General features: G+C 39.1%; 1 protein-coding gene across 1 annotated transcript in view; it reads right to left on the bottom strand.

The window, feature by feature from the left end:
* TRPM3 (transient receptor potential cation channel subfamily M member 3) overlaps window positions 1–18,907 on the bottom strand; it is a 494,196-nt gene that overhangs the window by 160,821 nt on the left and 314,468 nt on the right. The window contains exon 8 of the mRNA XM_077759293.1: window positions 18,247–18,421. Within this exon, the coding sequence (XP_077615419.1) occupies window positions 18,247–18,421 (175 nt within the window). The remainder of the gene's footprint in view (window positions 1–18,246; window positions 18,422–18,907) is intronic.

The raw sequence follows: 18,907 nt of genomic DNA, 5'->3' as shown, positions 1-18,907 counted from the left end.
TATATTTTTTTTTTTTTTTTTTTTTTTTTTCTCTTTTTTTTTTTTTTTTTTTTTGAGAGAGAGAGCTCATATGCTCAAGCAGAGGAGGGGCAGAGAGGGAGGGAGAGAGAGAACTCCAAGCAGGCTCCACACCTAGAATGGAGCTCAACATGGGGCTCCATGAAGGGCTTGATCCCATGACTGTGAGATCATGACCTGAGCCAAAATCAAGAGTTAGACACAGCTGACTATTGGTTGTCCTGACCTGGAGTCCCAGGTCTATATAATTTAAAAGGGAAGGATATTTAAGTTGGAAAGAGCCAGATGCTTAAGGTCACTCAGCAAATAAATGGCAAAGTGAGAACCAGAATCTAGATATTCTGATTCCTTGTCCATTACTCTTTCCACTACACCATGCTGTCTCTTATTACACCAAGTGTACTGTATCATGGCCTCTCTTCATCACTGTGGTTCCTTGAGAAGCAAATTATAAAATTTGCTTTAATGTGAAAACATAATAAAATTTGTTGCTTAAAAGAAAGCAAGATGAGAGGCTTGAGGATATTTTCATATCTGTGGCCTGCCCCAGGATTGTGTGAGGGTCACCTGAGCCCACTAGGTTGGACATTATGATGCCCTACACTGAGGAGAGTGCATTCCTCATGACCGAATTATACCGGATTATACTGGAATGTCACTTAGCTTGATGGAAGACTGGGTTACCCCTTCTGCCCCTCAGGAAGATTTATATCATGAACATTAAAAACAAGTATTGTCCAGAAGAAGTTGAAAAATAATACCAGATCCTCTCAAGATTACTAAATTATTCTGGAAGACTCTGGCCTTAGGTGTAGACCAATCTGAAGCCATTCATTCATTCATCCATTCAATAATTGCCTAGTGATGTCTATTTAGTACCAGACACTGTGATATATGCCAGGGCTACAGAGATAGATGAGATATACACACTTCTAGCCTTCAATGAACTTATACACAGGTAGAGTAGAAAGACATGAACAAGCAATTCAAGTGTGATTGGCAACAGTAAAGAAGTAAAGAACTTGTGACAGTTGAATATAATCTAACCTAGGGGGTACAGGAAAGACCTCTCTGAAGAACTGTTGTTTAAGCTGAGACTGGAAGAATAAATGAACATTAGGATGATCAGGGATGTGGTGGAGCTGGGCAAGAGCATTCTTGGCAGCATGAACAGCCTGAACAGGAAACAGCATTAACAAGCCTAGTTTTGAGAAAATAAAAGGTGAGTATGGCTAGAAGGTGAGAGCAAAAGAAAGAGTGGAACAAGATGGCACTGCAAAAGGGGTAAGGATGAGATCATGGGGGACTTTTGGAACACTGCTGTAGATTTTGGATTTTATCCCACAGGCAATGAGAAGCCATTGGAGAGTGACACAATCACATTTGTGTTGCCAATTTTCCTGAAGAGTCAAGACATGAGCACTCATACCTGGGTATGTGTCTACTTGATAGGCAACCGATGTGGATGGGTCTAGAGAGTTCTACAATATCAAATGTACATAAATGATGTACATGATTAACAACAGAGGAAGAGACTCTCCTGATTAGCCACTTGATAGATCTAATCATTCATTTGCAGGTATTTAATTTTGATAACAACTCAAAATTTGTTTTCCACTGCTAACCATCTGTAGTGAATTCCCAGTTCCCTGAGGTCATTAACTGTTTGAAGGATCTGTCATCTGTACCTAGTGTATCATTTTGTAAAAACTGAGAAATGAAGCGCAACTTAGCTAATTGTGGGTTTTGGTGGTGAAGAGAGTGAAAGACACTAAGCATCTTATCTTTTTTTTTTTTTTTTAGCTCAATTTTAAAACTGAATGAAGTTGTGGCTTTGGTTAAATCATATAGCAAGAGCCCAGAATTCTACTACTGGAAGTATAAAGATTCTCCAGGTTGGTGTTTTCCAAAGTGTGGGATGCCAGTCACTGATGGAGCAGAGTGAGTGGTCTTAAGTGGGATGATTTGCTCTTTCCAAAACATTAAGTTTTACTCATTAAACATTAAATAACTGTTATTTTGGCTTCAGTTCTTTTTCCATCCTTCTGATTCCATCAAGAAGAAAATCACATTTTTGATGCTTCTTTGACTTTAAGAGCTCACAAACATTTGCAAACCTCCCTCTTTTGACAAAGAAATAACAGGTATCAGGTCCCATGCTTTTTGCAGAAAGAGTTTAATAACTTTTCAAAAATAAGATCCTGTATAACATTTGATGTGCTCAGAGCACATCGTGGTTTACGACACATGATGGCTACAGAGATAATATTATTTGATTTTCCTAAGAATCTGAGAGAAGCAGGTATTAATTCCACTATGCAGAAGAGGAGGCTGTGGCCCAAAGAAGCTAAATGATTTGTACAAAGTCACATAGCTTGAGTTGAGTCTGCTGAATTCAGCCTTCCTTCCTTGGTGTTGCTTTTCCTGTTTGTAACCTATAAATATGTTTTTTGGTTTCCTAATCATCTGCACTGGAAGTAGACATTTAAATATATTTGTTGTAGGAAATTGCTTTTTCTTTTTTCTGATAGAACATTGGAGGGAAATCAGAAGAGTCTGGAGAAGATAGGGAGAAAATTGAGAACAATGGCAAAGTGCATTTGTGATGCTGAAGATTCTATTTGCTTCTAATTTTTCACAAGTATTTGCTCTGCTGAATGAGATGTTTTCTATTTGGCACAAAGGCTTCCTCTGTCTTCTCTAAGGACCCTTTCTTACTTTGTGGCCATATTCCATAGGACGCTGGGAAGCCTGCTTTCTTGAAATTATTGCTTTCCTAGCTCTTCCCATTTTTTTTTCCCCTGCACAACACTGGAGTGATTTAAAAATCTTGATTGTGATATTTAAAAAAATAGAAAAAAATAGCAAAAAATAGAAATAAGCCCATTTTATGTTTCTTTTTATGGAACCAGAATAGTGATTGAAAATTTCTTGACATCAAAACATGGTCATAGTATTATATAAAATTTTAGTTTTAGAATTGGGTCTTTGACAAAGCGATGCCTATTTATAGAAGCTGTTAATTTGTGGCTCCATGTGTCCTAAAGCTATTTTTGGTATACCTCAAATTAGAACGTTTCTTGATTTAGGAAGGGTAGTCATTGAAGTGAGGAAAATCTCCATAGTATGGCATTTGTGTCTCCATTTAAATGCTGAACTTGTGATCTGGAGCTTTTTGGATGAGTCACAGAAGTATCTGAAATGGGTCAATGTTCATCCAGTCCTGTAAGTAACCCGTGGAACTTCCCATACTTTGCTATTAGCATTCTGTTCAGAGGCTAGCAGTACAAACCACGTGTTCACACTTTTCTAAGAATAACTTTAATTACCTGCAAGATGAGTCTCATTCCTAGATTTGAAAATTAGAAAATGCATTTAGAATTCAGTGGGACACGAAGAGCTAGACTTAGGTTAATGGCTCTCGAGGAGCAAAGCCCTTCTCCTGCCCTCTGCAGACACCCTCCATTAATTTATTCAGACACAATATGAGAAAACTTTACCTATACAAATAAAAAAAGATCACTAATAATACTGCAGTTTGGTACTTAAAAGGCATCATCTCCCAAGAATCTCCTAATGCTCTAAGAAAAATGAAATTTTGTCATTTGCTAAAGCCAAAGCAAATCACCAAATATAACCTTGGGAGACAAAAAGATTACGTGTTTTGCCTAAGGTCACAGAGAATGGCATTTTTCTTTTCTTCTCTGTCTCCTCTCCTCCCGCCCCCACTTCCTCCTTTCCTCTTCCTCCCTATTTTCATCCTCCTTTCCCTTTTTCTTCTTTGTTAGTAGACGTTACCCCTTCCTCCCAAATGCCATGACTCTGGGGTCACGATTCTTCCCAGAGAGGCAGGACAACATTGTATATAAATAAGCACCATGGTCACCAGGGGCAGGGTGTCCAGAGTGAAGCTGTCACTTGCTGCCCATATAATCGTGTGCAAGCTATTCAGTCTTTCTGTGTCATGTTTTTCATACATGTCAAATGAGAATTATAAGAGTTCTTATCTCACAGACTAGTGAATAGTAAACTAGTTCATCTTTGTAGAGGGTGTGATACATAGCAAGGCAAGCATTTGATATTATTAACACACAGTCCCACATGGCTCCTTGATCACTGACATTCATTCTTGTTAGGTAGCATGGCCAGTGGCTAGGGCCTTTGACTGCAATACAGAGCTCTCTCCTGAGACCAACAGTGCTCTGCACACTTGGTGAGCTCAAAAGTATGAGGCCACACCCAATCCAAGCTGGAGAAAGAACTTTTCCACTTCAGAGAAATCAGAGATCACCAGTGCTTTCTTACATGTGGGAAATAGAGATACATAGCAGATTTAGGAGGCTTAATTATCACAAAGGCTTGCAAATACTCCATGCAAACATCTCCACATCTATTTATTTGTTCATTCAACAAATAGTACCAGTGCCTACTGTGTACCAGGCACTATGCTAGAGGTATACATATGAATAATATTTAGTCCTAGCCTCAGGGAACTCATAGGGTTGATATTCTGGTAATCAATTAATAGGTACCACCCCTCCAAACTCAGTGATGTAAAAGAACATTTTTTTTATTGTGTTGATGATTTTATGGGTTGGGAATACAGGTAGAGTGGCAATGAACTCATGCCTATTCCGTGATATCTAGGTTCTCAGCTGGAGAGGATGGAATGGCTGTAAATGGCTGTAATGGCTCAATGGGCATATGTCCATTCTTTTTCCACATGGCATCTGCTGCAGATACAATGACCAAGATGACTTCTTTGCTCCTTTGTCTGGTACCTAGTCCAGGATAGCTGAGAGAACCGACGACTGGCTGGCATTGCTCTCTCTGGTGGTTGCACGGTGGATGGACTTCTTACATGGAAGCTGGCTTCTCTCAAATTGAAGATTCCAAGAGAGTGTTTGAAGAGACTTGGGCAAAAACTTTAAGACTTCTTCTGATTTAACCTCAGAAGTCCCAGAATGTCATTTTCTTACATTCAATTAATCAGGCAACTCACTGAGAGCAACCCAAATTCAAGAGGAGGGAAGAAATGGACTCCATCTCTTGGTGGAAGGAAAGCATGAATATACAGAGAAGGAATATACTGATGGTGATCATCTTGATCATCTTCACAGCATAGAGCCTGCAAATATTTCCTTTTTTTATTCAGCTGCCTATTTGTGTTTATTTAGTGTGTACTACGTGCTAGGTATCTCTTTGGGACCTTGGGCACCTGGCTGGAGCATTTTTTCCATGGGTACCACCATTGTACTGTGCCCCTGTCAAATGCAGTATGCAAGGCACATCTTCACTCAAATGGGCAAATGCCTGGGTCAACCTTAATGCCCAGGTTAAGTCACCACCAAAAACAGTGGGTATTTTCTTGGTGCCCTCATCTCACTTTGAGGTCTGTTTGAAGAAGAAAAGCAACAACATCACCTGCCAAAAGCTAGAGAGAAATCTGACTTCCTAAATAATTGGTTCAGTGTACCTTACTTCTTGATCTACCTTGGTGTGGGCCCGCCCCCTATCTCACTCAGTTGGTACCAACAGACCACTAACCGATTTCTTCTCTATCTTCTTCTAACGCACTCCGCACAGTTGGTTGAATGGTTGCTCTATGAAGGATTCCATCACAGCCTTCTTAAAACCCTACAGTAGTTTCTCATCACCAGTAAGATAACATCTCAACTTTTCGTATTTCTGGATTCTGTATGTTGGTAATCTGAAAATACAGCTGCAGAATTTGATCTTTGGGATAAAGGGATGATACAGCTTAGGAGCTGTGGTTTTACAGATGAAGAATCTGGAGCCTACAGAGGGAAACTAGCTTGCTAAAGAAACATCAGAGCCAAACTTAGAGGAGAAGAGAGTCAGGAAGAATCTCTGATAATGAACTACACTAGTGTAAATATGTAGGCTCGGCTCAGTGGTTATGCAAAGCTAGTGAATTGTTGTTTGATGACTGGATACAAGTGGGGATTTCTTCTATTTTTATCCCTGAGACAGGATTTCTGTATCTTATGTGCAAGAAGACTGAGCCTGAGTAATATGGTTTCAAGGATCCACTGCCTACCCAGAGTTACTCCCCAGCTTCTCTGAAGCCCAGAGTTCCTTTTAATTAGTTAAAAGACAAACAAACATTTTGTTGAACAATTAGAAGTCCTAAGAGCAACTCTTAGGTTAAGTGGTGTTTTATGTTAAACTCACATTCAACTGTAGCTGACTGATGCTGATGGTTTTTAGAAAGTACTAGTTGGAAAGAAAGTTGGGGAAGATGTGAAGCAAACACCTGGAAGCGACCAATAGGTGGGTAGGGAATGACTTTGCCTGACTTTCTCCTGAGGATCAACTCCCTATCCAAATGGCTTCTACCATCTAAGACCTGTTAAAATAGTACCTCTAATCTCATTTTAATACATAGCCTAGACAAACGGTTCACCTTGGCTTTTCCTGAGGGCTCTATCTAGTCACATGAGGCAGGTAGAATGATGTTAGAGAAGCTGTCTGCAATCAGGAAGGACACACCCTGGAGGATGCAATCAGTTAAAAAAAAATGTCATTTACTGCTACCCACCGAGGGAGCATTTATTTTGGTTCACTTTATCTTTACTTTTATTTTTTTCTTTTTAAAAATCCACTCTAGAGTCTTGAGCTATATATGGTAAAACAGAAGGCACAGATACACATACAAAAGGAAACAGCAGGAGGATGGTGCAGTGAGGTTGAGGGTTGTAAGAGAGGCACTTGGTATCTATTCTAAGATAAGATTTGTGCTAGGCATTTTATGTGTGGCATTTCATAAAGTCAGATTAGTCTAAGAAATTCCTAACTAGACTAACTCCTTGATGCATAGACTGCACATGCTCTTACTTATGTGTTCTCTCCTCTCAATCTTCATGAAGATGCTGAAGGCAGATTTTCCACTACCCCATTACCTTGATTCCCTTACCCTTCCCTTTCTCCATAGCATATCACTTTCTAAAATATTATACAATGTGTTTATTTATTATGTCATTACTTATTATCTACCTAACCCTGCTAAAATGTAAGTTCTGTAATCATAAAAATATTTGTTTATTTTGTTGACAGATGTGTTTTTGCCAGTGCCTAAAACAGTGCCTGGAACATAGTAGTGTTCAAAAAAATACTTGTTGAATGATTGAGTACATAATGGTGGTTGGTTAAAAGAATGTAATCAAAAAACAAAGGGGAAAATGTCGCGTAATATTGAAAATCTGTCAGACATTCAAGGGTTCCCAGTTTGGTGGAACTCAGTTACAGAAATACTAGAGCTATGTTATCTAATATGGTAGCTGTTAGCCACATGTGGCAATCTGAATTAAAATTAATTACTGCTAAATAAATTTAAAATTCAAACCCTTAGTCACACTAATCACAGTTCAAGTGCTCAGTGGCTATTTGATTGGACAGATAGAGAATATTTCCATCATCACAGATACTTCTATTGGACAGCACAGATAGAGAACATTTCCATCATCACAGTTGAGGCAGACAGGGCTGCCAAGCACTTTACCCTGGGCAGAAACTAGTGGGACATTCAAGTGAAAAACCCCAAACAGTATTGGCTATGTGCCTGTAATTTCTCTCCTTCCTTTTGCTATTGATTATGATTATGGCCAAGAGTAGAAATTGTTAAGTGTTGCCAAAGAATACAGGGACTGACACATGGTCCGGTAGCTTCTCTGCTGCCAAAATGAAAGGGAAAGACACATCTTCTGTGTTCATCCCAAGTGAAATTCTATCAGTGATTATTGCACATGGCCTGGCAATAGGAATAGTCGGACTTTTATTGTTTTAGACCCTCTATAAAGGAGCGAATCAGCTGGACTTAGATGTATGAAGTTCTTGGACAGGCAAAGACACTGGCACCTCTTTCAATGACGTGCTTTAAAGGTTGGTCCAATATTTATTCAAAGGAGAAGTTAACCAGCATGTGAGACAAAGTGGGGAAGATGGAAGCTGTTTTTCAGAATAACTCATCTCTGGGGCACCTGTGCGGCTCCGCTGGTTAAGCATCCTTCTCCTGATTTTGGCTCAGGTCATGATCTCATGGTTCATGAATTCAAGCCTGGAATCAGGCTCCACACTGAGAGTGTGGGAGTGTGGGATTCTTTTGCTCTCTGCTCCTCCCATGCATGCACTCTCTCAAAATAAATAAATAAACTTAAAAAAAAGAGAGAATAACTCAGCTCTGGGGCAAGCAAACTTCCTGCAGTTACTGGGTCTCATCTTCCTAGAGGTGATGCCCCATCTGCCTGGGCAGACCACTCCCTACCAGTGAGATACTGAGCAAACTTTGTAATCTTTCTGTCCTTAATTTCCTTATTTATAAAATGGGGATAATTATCATAGCTACCCCATAGAGTTTATGAAAGACAGTGTTTAGATCAGGCTCTTGCATGCAGAAGCTTTAAAAAATATTACCTTTACTTTTGCAAGTATGCTTTTGGGAACAGGGTCAGAGGTATGCGGAAAAGGGCAGGGTAAAAATTCTTGCTCAAGGCTTTGTCGAAGATGCCTCTAATCCCGTATCCTACTCTGTGAGATGCTGAAACAAGTATAATTTTCTTTCATTTTTTTTAGATGGATTAGTGATGGATTAATTCCTCACTGTTTTCAAATTAGTCTTTTTGGGGGTATCTGGGTGGCTCAGTCAGATGCTTAAGCCTCTGACTCTTGGTTTCAACTCAGGTCATGATCTCATGGTTGGTGAGTTCAAGTCCTGAATCAGTCTCTGACAGCACAGAGCCTGCTTGGGATTCTCTCTCTCCCTCTCTCTCAGCTCCTCCCCTGCTTGTGCATACTCTCTCTCTCTCTCTCTCAAAATAACAAATAACAATAAATTAGTGTTTCTTATCAATTATCCATAGATGACTGCTGAGTTAACTTGTCCCTCAATCCAGCTTCAAACAGAATCCCACAACAAAGAGCCTCTTGTTTTTGATATCCTATGTGTTATGTCTGTAGGGAAAGACTCATATTGTCAGGCAGTTTAGACTGATGCACTTCACAGTGTTGATTAAAGATGGACTATTTTCCAGGTATCTTTTTAGGCAGATACATTTCTTATTTTTCCCTCGGCTTCATAATTCAATGTGCTATTTGATGACTGCCTGATGGTGATATATGGGGCTATCTATAAAATGTTGTCTTCATTCTAGAATAAAAGTAGACATCCATGGCATATTGACTGTACATTTCTTTCTTTGCATCATTGTTAATCTATCACATTAATCTCTCCCCTGAGCCCCAATGTGGCCTTGGAATAATTCTCAACACATTATTCTAGGATGCCAGTACCAGTTGATTGTTGCTGACATTCAAGATGAAAACTATTTGTCATCCCTGCACCAGAGATAAGAAAATCTCAAATATACTATCAAATGGTGAACACCAGGGATATCATAGGGTTAAAGAACTCTAGATTTTAGGTCTGTCTCCAAGACACTGAATGAACTGTGCCTTCCATGAATTCAAAGGAACTGATTATTTTAGGGGTCATTGCTTATGGGTACTTGATTTGCATGGAATAGCTCCAGGAAATATAATAAATATGTGTATCAGCTATAGGACAGCTGTCCAGCAATTAGGACAATTAAAGGAAAAGCATATTGAAGCTGAGTGGAGACTTTTCTAGACAACAGTAGTACAGACTTGAGTTAACCTTGGAATACTACTTTAATGCATGTTTAATGTGTCTCTGGTGGAAGAAGCTTTTATAGCAGGTGGTCACTGCTGTATTTAGTTTTTATGAATCCTGTAGTCCATAATCAACAATGAGAATTGCATGGAGAATCTAATGGAAATCCATTAAAGACATTGCAAACATTATCTATTATTAATGATACCACAGGGTGAGATGTTAATCCACTCTATTTCTAACAGCTGTGGTTTCTAATATCAGTCGGGATGATTCAGAATTCATCTCCTCTAGGGTAAAGGAATTAAATACCAGGACATTTTATTATCTAAGTCTCCCTCAAATATATTTTAAATGTATTTGTGGATTTTAAAGCCCTCATGACTTCTTTTCATAAGAGAAAGAGACTATGTTGTAGAAGTGGGTAAGAAATGTACATGTACATCTCACACTAAGGCAGCAGTGGGAGGGGACAATTCAGTTCTGTTGTCTGGTGAATGGAAGGTTCACTGAGAAGGCCATGGAGAGAGAGAGCTGGGGCCAGAATGCAAAGGGCCTTCAGTCCAAGCATAGGAATGTGGACTTGCCCTGTGGATTATCAACTGGTTTTCACCAAGAAGTCTTGAGAATTCTGAGGAGGCATTACAAAGCCGCCTCAGAGCTGCCTTAGTGGGTGAGAGCCAGACAGAGAGAGGAGACCTGTACACCAGTGGTTCTCAGATTATGGTCCCTGGACCAACAGCTTCAGCAGTTCCTGGTTACTTCTTGGAAATGCGTATCACCTTGCCAGTCAGACTTACTGAATTAGAAAATCTAAGATGGGGCCCAGCTATTTGATTTTTCATAAGCCCTTTGGGCGATTCTGATGCAAGATAAACACTAGAGAACCACTGGTCTAGGCCTTCCACCCCAGCTTCAACACAGTGAACGTGTATCCTGTGCCTTATACATTGCACTTGTATCTGAGATTTCACATGAGGAAGGACCCACATATGGGCTTTACAAAAGTGAAAATCAATGTTACAGGCAAGTAGGAAATTGGGACTCTTGAATGGTTGCCCATTGCAATTGTAAAGTCAAAGGAAAATGAACTAATGCTGAACTTAATGACCTTGATGACCATCCATGGCATCGCCAACAGCAGAGAGACCCATCATTCAGTTTTCAGTACTTTTAGATTTCTCATCCTTTTTTTTTTTTCCTCTTTGGAAATGGGTCATATATTCTGAACTAGTAGGAAAATCATTTTCAAAAGAAATAAAAAAGTGAACTGAACGCCCTTAAGAAATCCATGTAAATAAGAATGTGAATGGAGAAATCTACCAGTCCTGTCAAAATGGGTATTTTTATGGTATAGCTTTCTCTTCAAGGGAGGCGTTTTCAAGTCTAACAGATGTTTGAAACCAAGAACAGCTGTGGTAAAGAAATAAATGAGGTGATCCACGCTAAATCAACTTCCCAAGCCAACTGGGTTCCAGGGACAAAATTTGGCAGAGGGTACAAAGTGCTTGTGGCAACAATGCTATGGCTGGTGTGAGCGGAATGCAGGCCAGGCATGGCAGGTGAGGAGGCTCTTTCTGACAACATCAGAAAGCTAATTTGTACACATTTAAAAGGAGTTTCTGAAAACGTGGTCCATGGACCACTCTGGCTGGAATCACCTGAATTTTGGTTTCACATACAGTTGCCTTCACCTCAGCCCAGGTACACCAAATCTGGATACTTAGAGAAACCTGTGTCTCCTCACACTTTCTGGGTGATTCTAAGGCATGCCAAAGTGTGATAACCACATGCCTATCTTGAATATATTCTGTGTAACAAGTGGCCCAGAAGTGAGCTGAGCTAATCTCAGAGGAACATGGTTGATCCATCCTGTACAATGATCACTTGGTATTGATGAGCTGCCTAAAAGTCCTCTGGGCAGTGGTTCTCCAAAAACGATTTCTTTACCATGATGGATTTTGCAGCTCTGTGTTCTTTCTAATGTTTGCTGCTTATGTTCATGGCCACACTTTCTCAGCTTGGAGCTGAGCAATTCTAAAGCAAATTTAATCAATTTAGAGAACTGATGGATGGGCAGAGATCAATAGAACTTTTCCCCTCACTAGTACTTTCCTCCATGAACTTTATGTAATTGTTTTTTAGTCAATGCTTCATTCTTTCCATGCTGACACAACATGGAGGGATCAAATAGCAAACTGGAAGACAAAGTATTTTCTTTTGAACTTTCCTAAATAAATTAAGCTACTCCAGCCTTGCAGAACTTGGATATAATGGTATCTATATATCTATATATCAATATCTTTATTATATTTTATATTTATATTGTCTTTATTATATTATTTGTATAGGTATCTACATATCAATATCTTTAATATATTCCACAGAGGGGAAAATTGCAATTATAGGCATTATTATATATATAAATTATATATGATTTGATTGATTTTATTGGATTAAATTCATTTGTCAATTAACTTGATTTCATTAAATTGAAATATAGAATTTCAATATGTAAATATATATTATATATAAATAATATGAAAATATATTTAAATATATGTAAATTTGAGTATATATAAATTCAGCATAATAGTATGTATACACACATACAAACACAGTATCTCACAGAATTGTCCCTTTTATCAACTTTCTTTTAATGTTCTTCAGGTTGATTCTTTTTTTTTTTCCTGTGTTAANGCTCAACTGACTAAGCCACCTGGGCGCCCCAGTTTGGATCCAGTTTTGATGAGAAAGGCGACTAGGAGCAACAGAGTCACTAAAATGCCATCTTGTGAGTAATTAACACCCAACATGGGGCTGGAACTCATGAACTTGAGATCCAGAGTCACATGTTCTACCAACTAAGCCAGTCAGGCGTCCCTGAATAGACTCTTGAGAGACATGTCACACTCAAGTAGTTGGTCCTCTGGGCTCTTATACATTTATCACAGCATACATGACCTTCTAGTTACCTGTATTCATAACTGTGTTTTTTAACCTCCATTATAAAATCTCTGACAGGGCCATGTCTTTCTCATTCTCCAACAGTTAAGCTGAATGCATATAGTAGGTACTCAATAAATGTTAACTTAGAAAACAGTTTACAAAAACAAAACCCTTTTGAAATAAAGCTCCAAGTATGCTTTGTCTATACAAGATACTTCCACATTTCTTCCCTTCCCTTATGAGAAAGTTATAAAACAGAATCAAGTTTTGATGTGCTTTCTTATCGAAAATTCTAGAAAAGAGACAAGGTAAGATGAAATTAATGGAAACTAAAATAGACACTTGAAGTCAGCATGCTTGGTATTTGTTTCCTTCTTTCTCACTTGACATTCCAATTATGTCTAAATCATACTGGGAAACAGACTACTGAGATCAATTACTTCCTTTCAGCAGATCTTCTAGAGAAAAATGACATGGCTGTGACATCCTTCAGCCTTAGATGGAAATCTCTCAAGCAGAAGAAAACATTAGTACCCAACGCACAGAGTGATATGCTGTAGGGAATATAGACTACACATGGATTTCTAAAATGGCTAGTTTTCTGGTAACTTCCTCCTGATTTTGATCATTTTGATGTATATTTGGAGAGAAGCAAACCTTTGTTATATTTGTGCTAGGACACAGTGATATAATTTGAAGCCATGTAATGTACTTTTCCTTTCTCATCTCCACTTTGTGTTCCATTTATACTTTTGCCTCAGCTAATATGCAATGAAGGGTTCTTTATTAAGCCGGCTTTAAACAGGAAAATCAGATTTTTACTTGAAATATATTATCTATTCTCATCTTCAAGAACAAGCCATTAGTGGCCCAGTGTTTCTCCATGATATCTAATACAAATTCCAGACAAATATGAATGTGAACAGTCTATTGGCATCTGCTCCTTGGTGATGCCCCAGAGTTATCAACAGACTGTGTAACGGCTTTCTGTTACCATCGGGTCTGCCTCTTGTCCTAAGTTCTCTAAAAATGCTAAGTTCAGATACTTATTTTCGGGAAAAAGATACCAAAATAAATGTAAAACTTAGCAATAAAATCCAGAAGAATGAGGAGCATCATCTCAGAATGCACATTCACTCAGATGCCAGTTTCACGCTGACATCTTTCATCTGTGTGGCACTGTCTCAATGGCTGATAAATGATGAGCTAAGCCACATTTCTCTGCAATCTGAGACTTAGTCAGTGACTTATCAAGCAAACTCATCTCTGGCTTTGACTGCAGGCACCTACCGCCTGAAAGGTGTTCTGACTGAGTTTAATTGGTCAGCTTGTTTTGTCAACATAGCAAAAAATAGAATCTTCCTATTTGAAAACTTAGGTAATCGAATCTAATGCCACTTGAGTAGCATTAATCTGTTTGCTGGCAGTGATTAGTCATTTGTGACTCAGAAAAGAAAAATTTGATAATATTTTTATGAAATGAAATTAGTTAGGGAAAGTGAGTTATGACTCATTTTAAAACTATGACAGATGAGAAATAGAATGATCTAGCCAGACATTAAGGGAAAAAGAAAGTTTAGCCATTTCTTTCTGGTAGCAGGTGCCACAGGGCAGAGAGGGAAAAAAAGGCAAATGAATTTAATTGCCGTTGCCCTCTAGTGTATCCAAACCCATTTGCTTTGGGATGGATATGCTCTGTCTTCCTTTACCTCAAGTAATCTCATCGACAAAAGTTAGTTTTGCCAATTACAATTTGCTTCCAAAGTAATGACCTTTCAAATTTATATTCTTGCAAGTTGGTTAATAACAGGGAATTTAACGGCAAAGTGCCAAGTTCACAAAAGTTAAAATACAAGGTCTGTAAATTTTATTTATTCCTTTAAGATTATAAGATGAAAAGCTTTAGAGCCAAATTTACACATTTACAGTTCTTGGACCTGTGTTGTTTAACAATCTATAAATGAGTTTAAATTTTTGAAACCATATTTAAATTACCAAAGGGATGCCAGATGGCACAGTAGATTAAGTGTCCGACTCTTGGTCTGGGCTCAGGTCGTGATCTCAGTTTGTGAGTTCGAGTCCCATATCAAGCTCTGTGCTGATAGTGCAGGGCCTGCCTGGGATTCTGTCTCTCCTCTCTGCCACTCCTCCACTTGTTCATGCATGCTCTCTGTCTCTCTCAAAATAAATAAACTTAAATTACTGAAATAACCCAAAAGTAAATATCAAGGATTTCAAATTCTGATTCAGGTTTCATAAACAAGGTGTGTATGTTTTGTATATTCAATTTTATATATACAATTACACACATTTATTTGTATAGGTTTATTTAGATGAATATAGAGTTATATATTTATATTTATTTATAGTGAAATATGCACCAACTCTGTTGGACATTTTGGAAACCAAAGAAATTCTTCTTGATGAGTGAAGTCTGAGATGGGCTTGATTTTTGTTTGCTTGTTTTTCTTTTCCTTTTGAGCATAAAGCAAAATAATGTTCTTTGGAAATGTTTTTAAATTTTTTTTCTTTAATGTTTATTCATTTTTGAGAGACAGAAACAGATTGCAAGTGAGGGTGGGGCAGAGAGAGAGGGAGACACAGAATCAGAAGCAGGCTCCAGGCTCTGAGCTGTCAGCACATAGTGAGATGCAGGGCTTGAACCCAGGAACTCTGAGAACATGACTGAGTCGAAGTTGGATGTTTAACTGATTGAGTCACCAGGCGCCCCTGGAAATGTTTTTTAAATTGGCTGCACGTATGTGGCCAGACAACTTTTTATCAAGCTAAATAAACATGATTAGTTCTGGCAGTTATTCACATGGCACAGAGAAACATCATGAATTCATTTGATCATGATAAATTTATAATTGCTTTCCTAGAGTAAGAGCATACATTTATTACAACATTGTATAAAATAAATAAATATAGATTTATATATTTGGATTGGCAATACAAAGCTTCTCTTGAAGTTTCTATTTTCTTAATAAGTGTTTCTAAATGTTTCTTAAAATTTTTAAAGTTTTAGTGTTAATAATTCCCAAGGCATGAAATCATATCTTAATCCTTTATCTCCATGCTGGTTATGTGTATGACTTCATATTCTTTGATAATCAACCATGGTTTATATGTTTGCATAGATCCCATATAGATTATGCTTTTGCATATTTTGGTCATAAAATAATCAGAACTAAAACTGAACTTTGGTTTTAAAACCAAACTTGCCAATTAAAGTTAAAAGGGCATGGTATTTCTGCCTCTTAATTTGGGTCTGGGTCAGAGGTGATTGGAGAAGAGAATTCCCGCGTTGTAGGGTTAGTCAGCTTGGGCCAACAAGTAGCTTTCTAGTATGAATGCATTGATATTATCTTCTGGGAATACATGGAATAATACAAAAAATTAAGAAATTTTAATGCAAAGGGGAAGCTGAAAGGAACTTAAGTTATTTAAGAGATGGTACCATTGAGGTACCATATAAGAAATGATGAAGGCACATGCCACAAAATTCCATTTTGGTGTATTTTTATAATAGATCAGAATCCTGACCTGGGATTGTGGGCTATGTGGCCTTGGGAAAGCACATAATTGCTCTGTGTACCTATTCCCTAGGTTAAAAAATAGAGTTCCTCTTCCCCCAGCTCTCAAATGTGTAACATTTCCCCTACATGTAAAACAGAGTCAGGAAGAGCAACTTATCAGAAATTGTAACATTTTCGCAGTAAGGAACCCACGATAGTGACACAAAGCAGGCCCCGGCCCAGAGCATCATTGTGTCCGACTTTAAAAACCTGAAATGTTCGGATGAACAGCTCACTTTTCCATGAATTTTCTGAAAAGGAAATGTGACTTCTGAATGCAAAGTTGCCTTTACCTTGAGGAAATACAATGAAATAATTACAGGCCTCAGGAAGTGAAAACGTTAGCCGAAGCTAAAAGCTGTATAAATTCTCGAGTTATTTCTGAAAAAGAAACATGTTGCTATATTTAAATTGATGAGAACGATGGCTACATTTTTAATAAAAGCAAAGCACAGTTGAGGATCCTGAACCCTGGTGGGTAACAGACACGGAGGCGTTCAGGCAAATGTTCTTTTTAGCGTCTTAGCTATAAAATGGACCAATATTTACAATGAAAGGAGAAGATAAAAGTAATCTAAATTTGCCAGGAAGCAAACTCCAACTTCATGCTTGTGAATACTGTTTTTTTTTTCTTTTTCACATCAAAAGCTTGAAGATGGTGTAAAATCACTGTCAGTGTTTGCAATGTTAGTGGGAGGGAGGCCTGTGACTCTCCCAAGTCACCTTTTCTTCCCTTATTTAGGTTAATACGCTTATCAGGGAAGGGGGTTGGTTAACGGCTCACCTGAGGCACTGCTGGGCCTCGGCACAGACAAGGAAAGGAATGGGAGAGAAGAGATGACATGGAGCTGCCCTGCGGAGCCTGTTGTAAGGAAGGCTACATGGTCATGGCCGACAGGTGGAGTAGGGAATGTCCTGCGTAACCAAGTTCATCAGCCACTCACTACTAACCATTACATGCTTATCTACTTACTAGACTTAACTATGAGGCTGTTTGACAGCAGGAAGAGTTGTTACTCTTTCTTCCCATCTCCGTGGGTGGCACCCAATAGATGCTTGGTGCATGTTTGTAAAAGGGATGAATGAAAGAGCCCATCTCCTTTGGGACTCCTTTCGCCCACCAGTTTTATGGGTTAGGAGAATTGATTCGGTTAGGAAGTTCCTTATTTAAAAATTCATTGACGAGGGGCACCTGGCTGGCTCTGTCAGAAGGGCATGCAAATCTTAATCTCGAGGTCATGGGTTTGAGCCCCACATTGCGTGTAGAGATTCCTTAAATAAATAAAAACTTAAAAAATTAAATAAAAATTCAGTGACCTCCCCCCCCCATTCATACTTTGGGGTGAGTCACTGTGATCTAATAATATCCAAGAGTGCTTGGATGCCATCACTGCCTGGGTGGGACCTCAGATTGGCAGGGAAGGCTGTGGAGGGAAGTCTTCCTAGGGGCTGAGGCTGTGGACTGATGAAAGTAGCATTAGGGAGCAGACAGACCAAGGAAAGTGCACGGCAGTGGGAGTCCAGGAGGAATTGACACTAGAACAGAGTGGTGAGAGAGTGCTTTCTGAGCCAGGCTACAGGGATTAGACAGCACCAGCCACCAGAAGTTTTTGTTAAGGTTTCGCGTTTGTGAACATGCAGCAGATTGATGAAGCTGCCGTTTGGAGGCTGAGCCTGGAAACTGCACATCCCAGCTTCTCCGAAGGTACTAACCCGATCTACACGGTCCAGGTTAGTTGCGCCTTATGTGTTAAAACCCACTTCCTGTTTCTTCTTAGTGGGAGGGACAAAAGATGAAGAAATCAATAGAAGAGAAAGGCTACCATGTCTACGACCTTTCCTTTCCCTTTGTCCTCTTCATTGGGCTAGCCCGGTGGAGATTTCATGGAATGCCTCACATCATAGAATACGTTTATGTAGAATATGTAGAATACGTTTCCCTGCTCTCTTCCCCACCACCTTCCCATACCAAACCTCTTAATTAGCCAATCAATCAATAATGTCTTTCCAAGCTTGGAAGCTTGGAACACAGGCTTCACACTCATCACCTACCCGCCTTCTTCTGAATATTTATGCCCAAAGGCCAGGATGTCAGAAGCCCGTCCACTCCCATCACAGACAACAACTGGCACAGGAGGCGTGTCTCGAAGGTACTCTAAGACGATGGAGATCACATTGGGTCCTCCTTCCACAATGAGCGCCACCACCGGAACACCTTGACCGATTCCTGCATTAAAAAAGGAAAAGAAAAGGAAAAAAAAAAAAGAGGAAAGAACACAAAGCCAGCAAACCAAAGAAACAAAAAGAGAAACAAAAAGCACAAACTAAAATTACTGAGCACGGGGGAAATAAGAACATATGAAGGGATAAAATATGGTGCAAAAATGTTACGGAGACTCCTGTGGCACCAAGGGAGTCTGTTTGGCTTTGCCCTTTCCCCAGAGCTCCTGGGGAGCTGGGGCCAGTGAAGGCACCAGTTGTCATACTTTTATTGGAGGGGGGGTGCATAGGGCAAGGAGGGAGAGAAAGGAATCGGTTAGTAGATGAAACACTGAGCCAGCAACCAAAAGATTGGAAGTGAAACGTGATCTTAAGCAAGTCTCATGTGTACCCAGTGCTTTAGCTTCTTACATGAAAAATGGGAATTTACAGCAGTCCAGAACCCTGAAGTCAACAAAACACCAAAAAAAAAAAAAAAAAAACCAAAAAAAAA

The sequence above is a fragment of the Crocuta crocuta genome, unplaced genomic scaffold, assembly GCF_008692635.1.
Source record: "Crocuta crocuta isolate KB4526 unplaced genomic scaffold, BGI_CrCroc_1.0 scaffold41, whole genome shotgun sequence".
In the NCBI taxonomy this organism is placed as follows: Eukaryota; Metazoa; Chordata; class Mammalia; order Carnivora; family Hyaenidae; genus Crocuta; species Crocuta crocuta.
The sequence above is the reverse complement of the archived record's forward strand: the minus strand, read 5'-3'. Positions and strand labels throughout refer to the sequence as shown.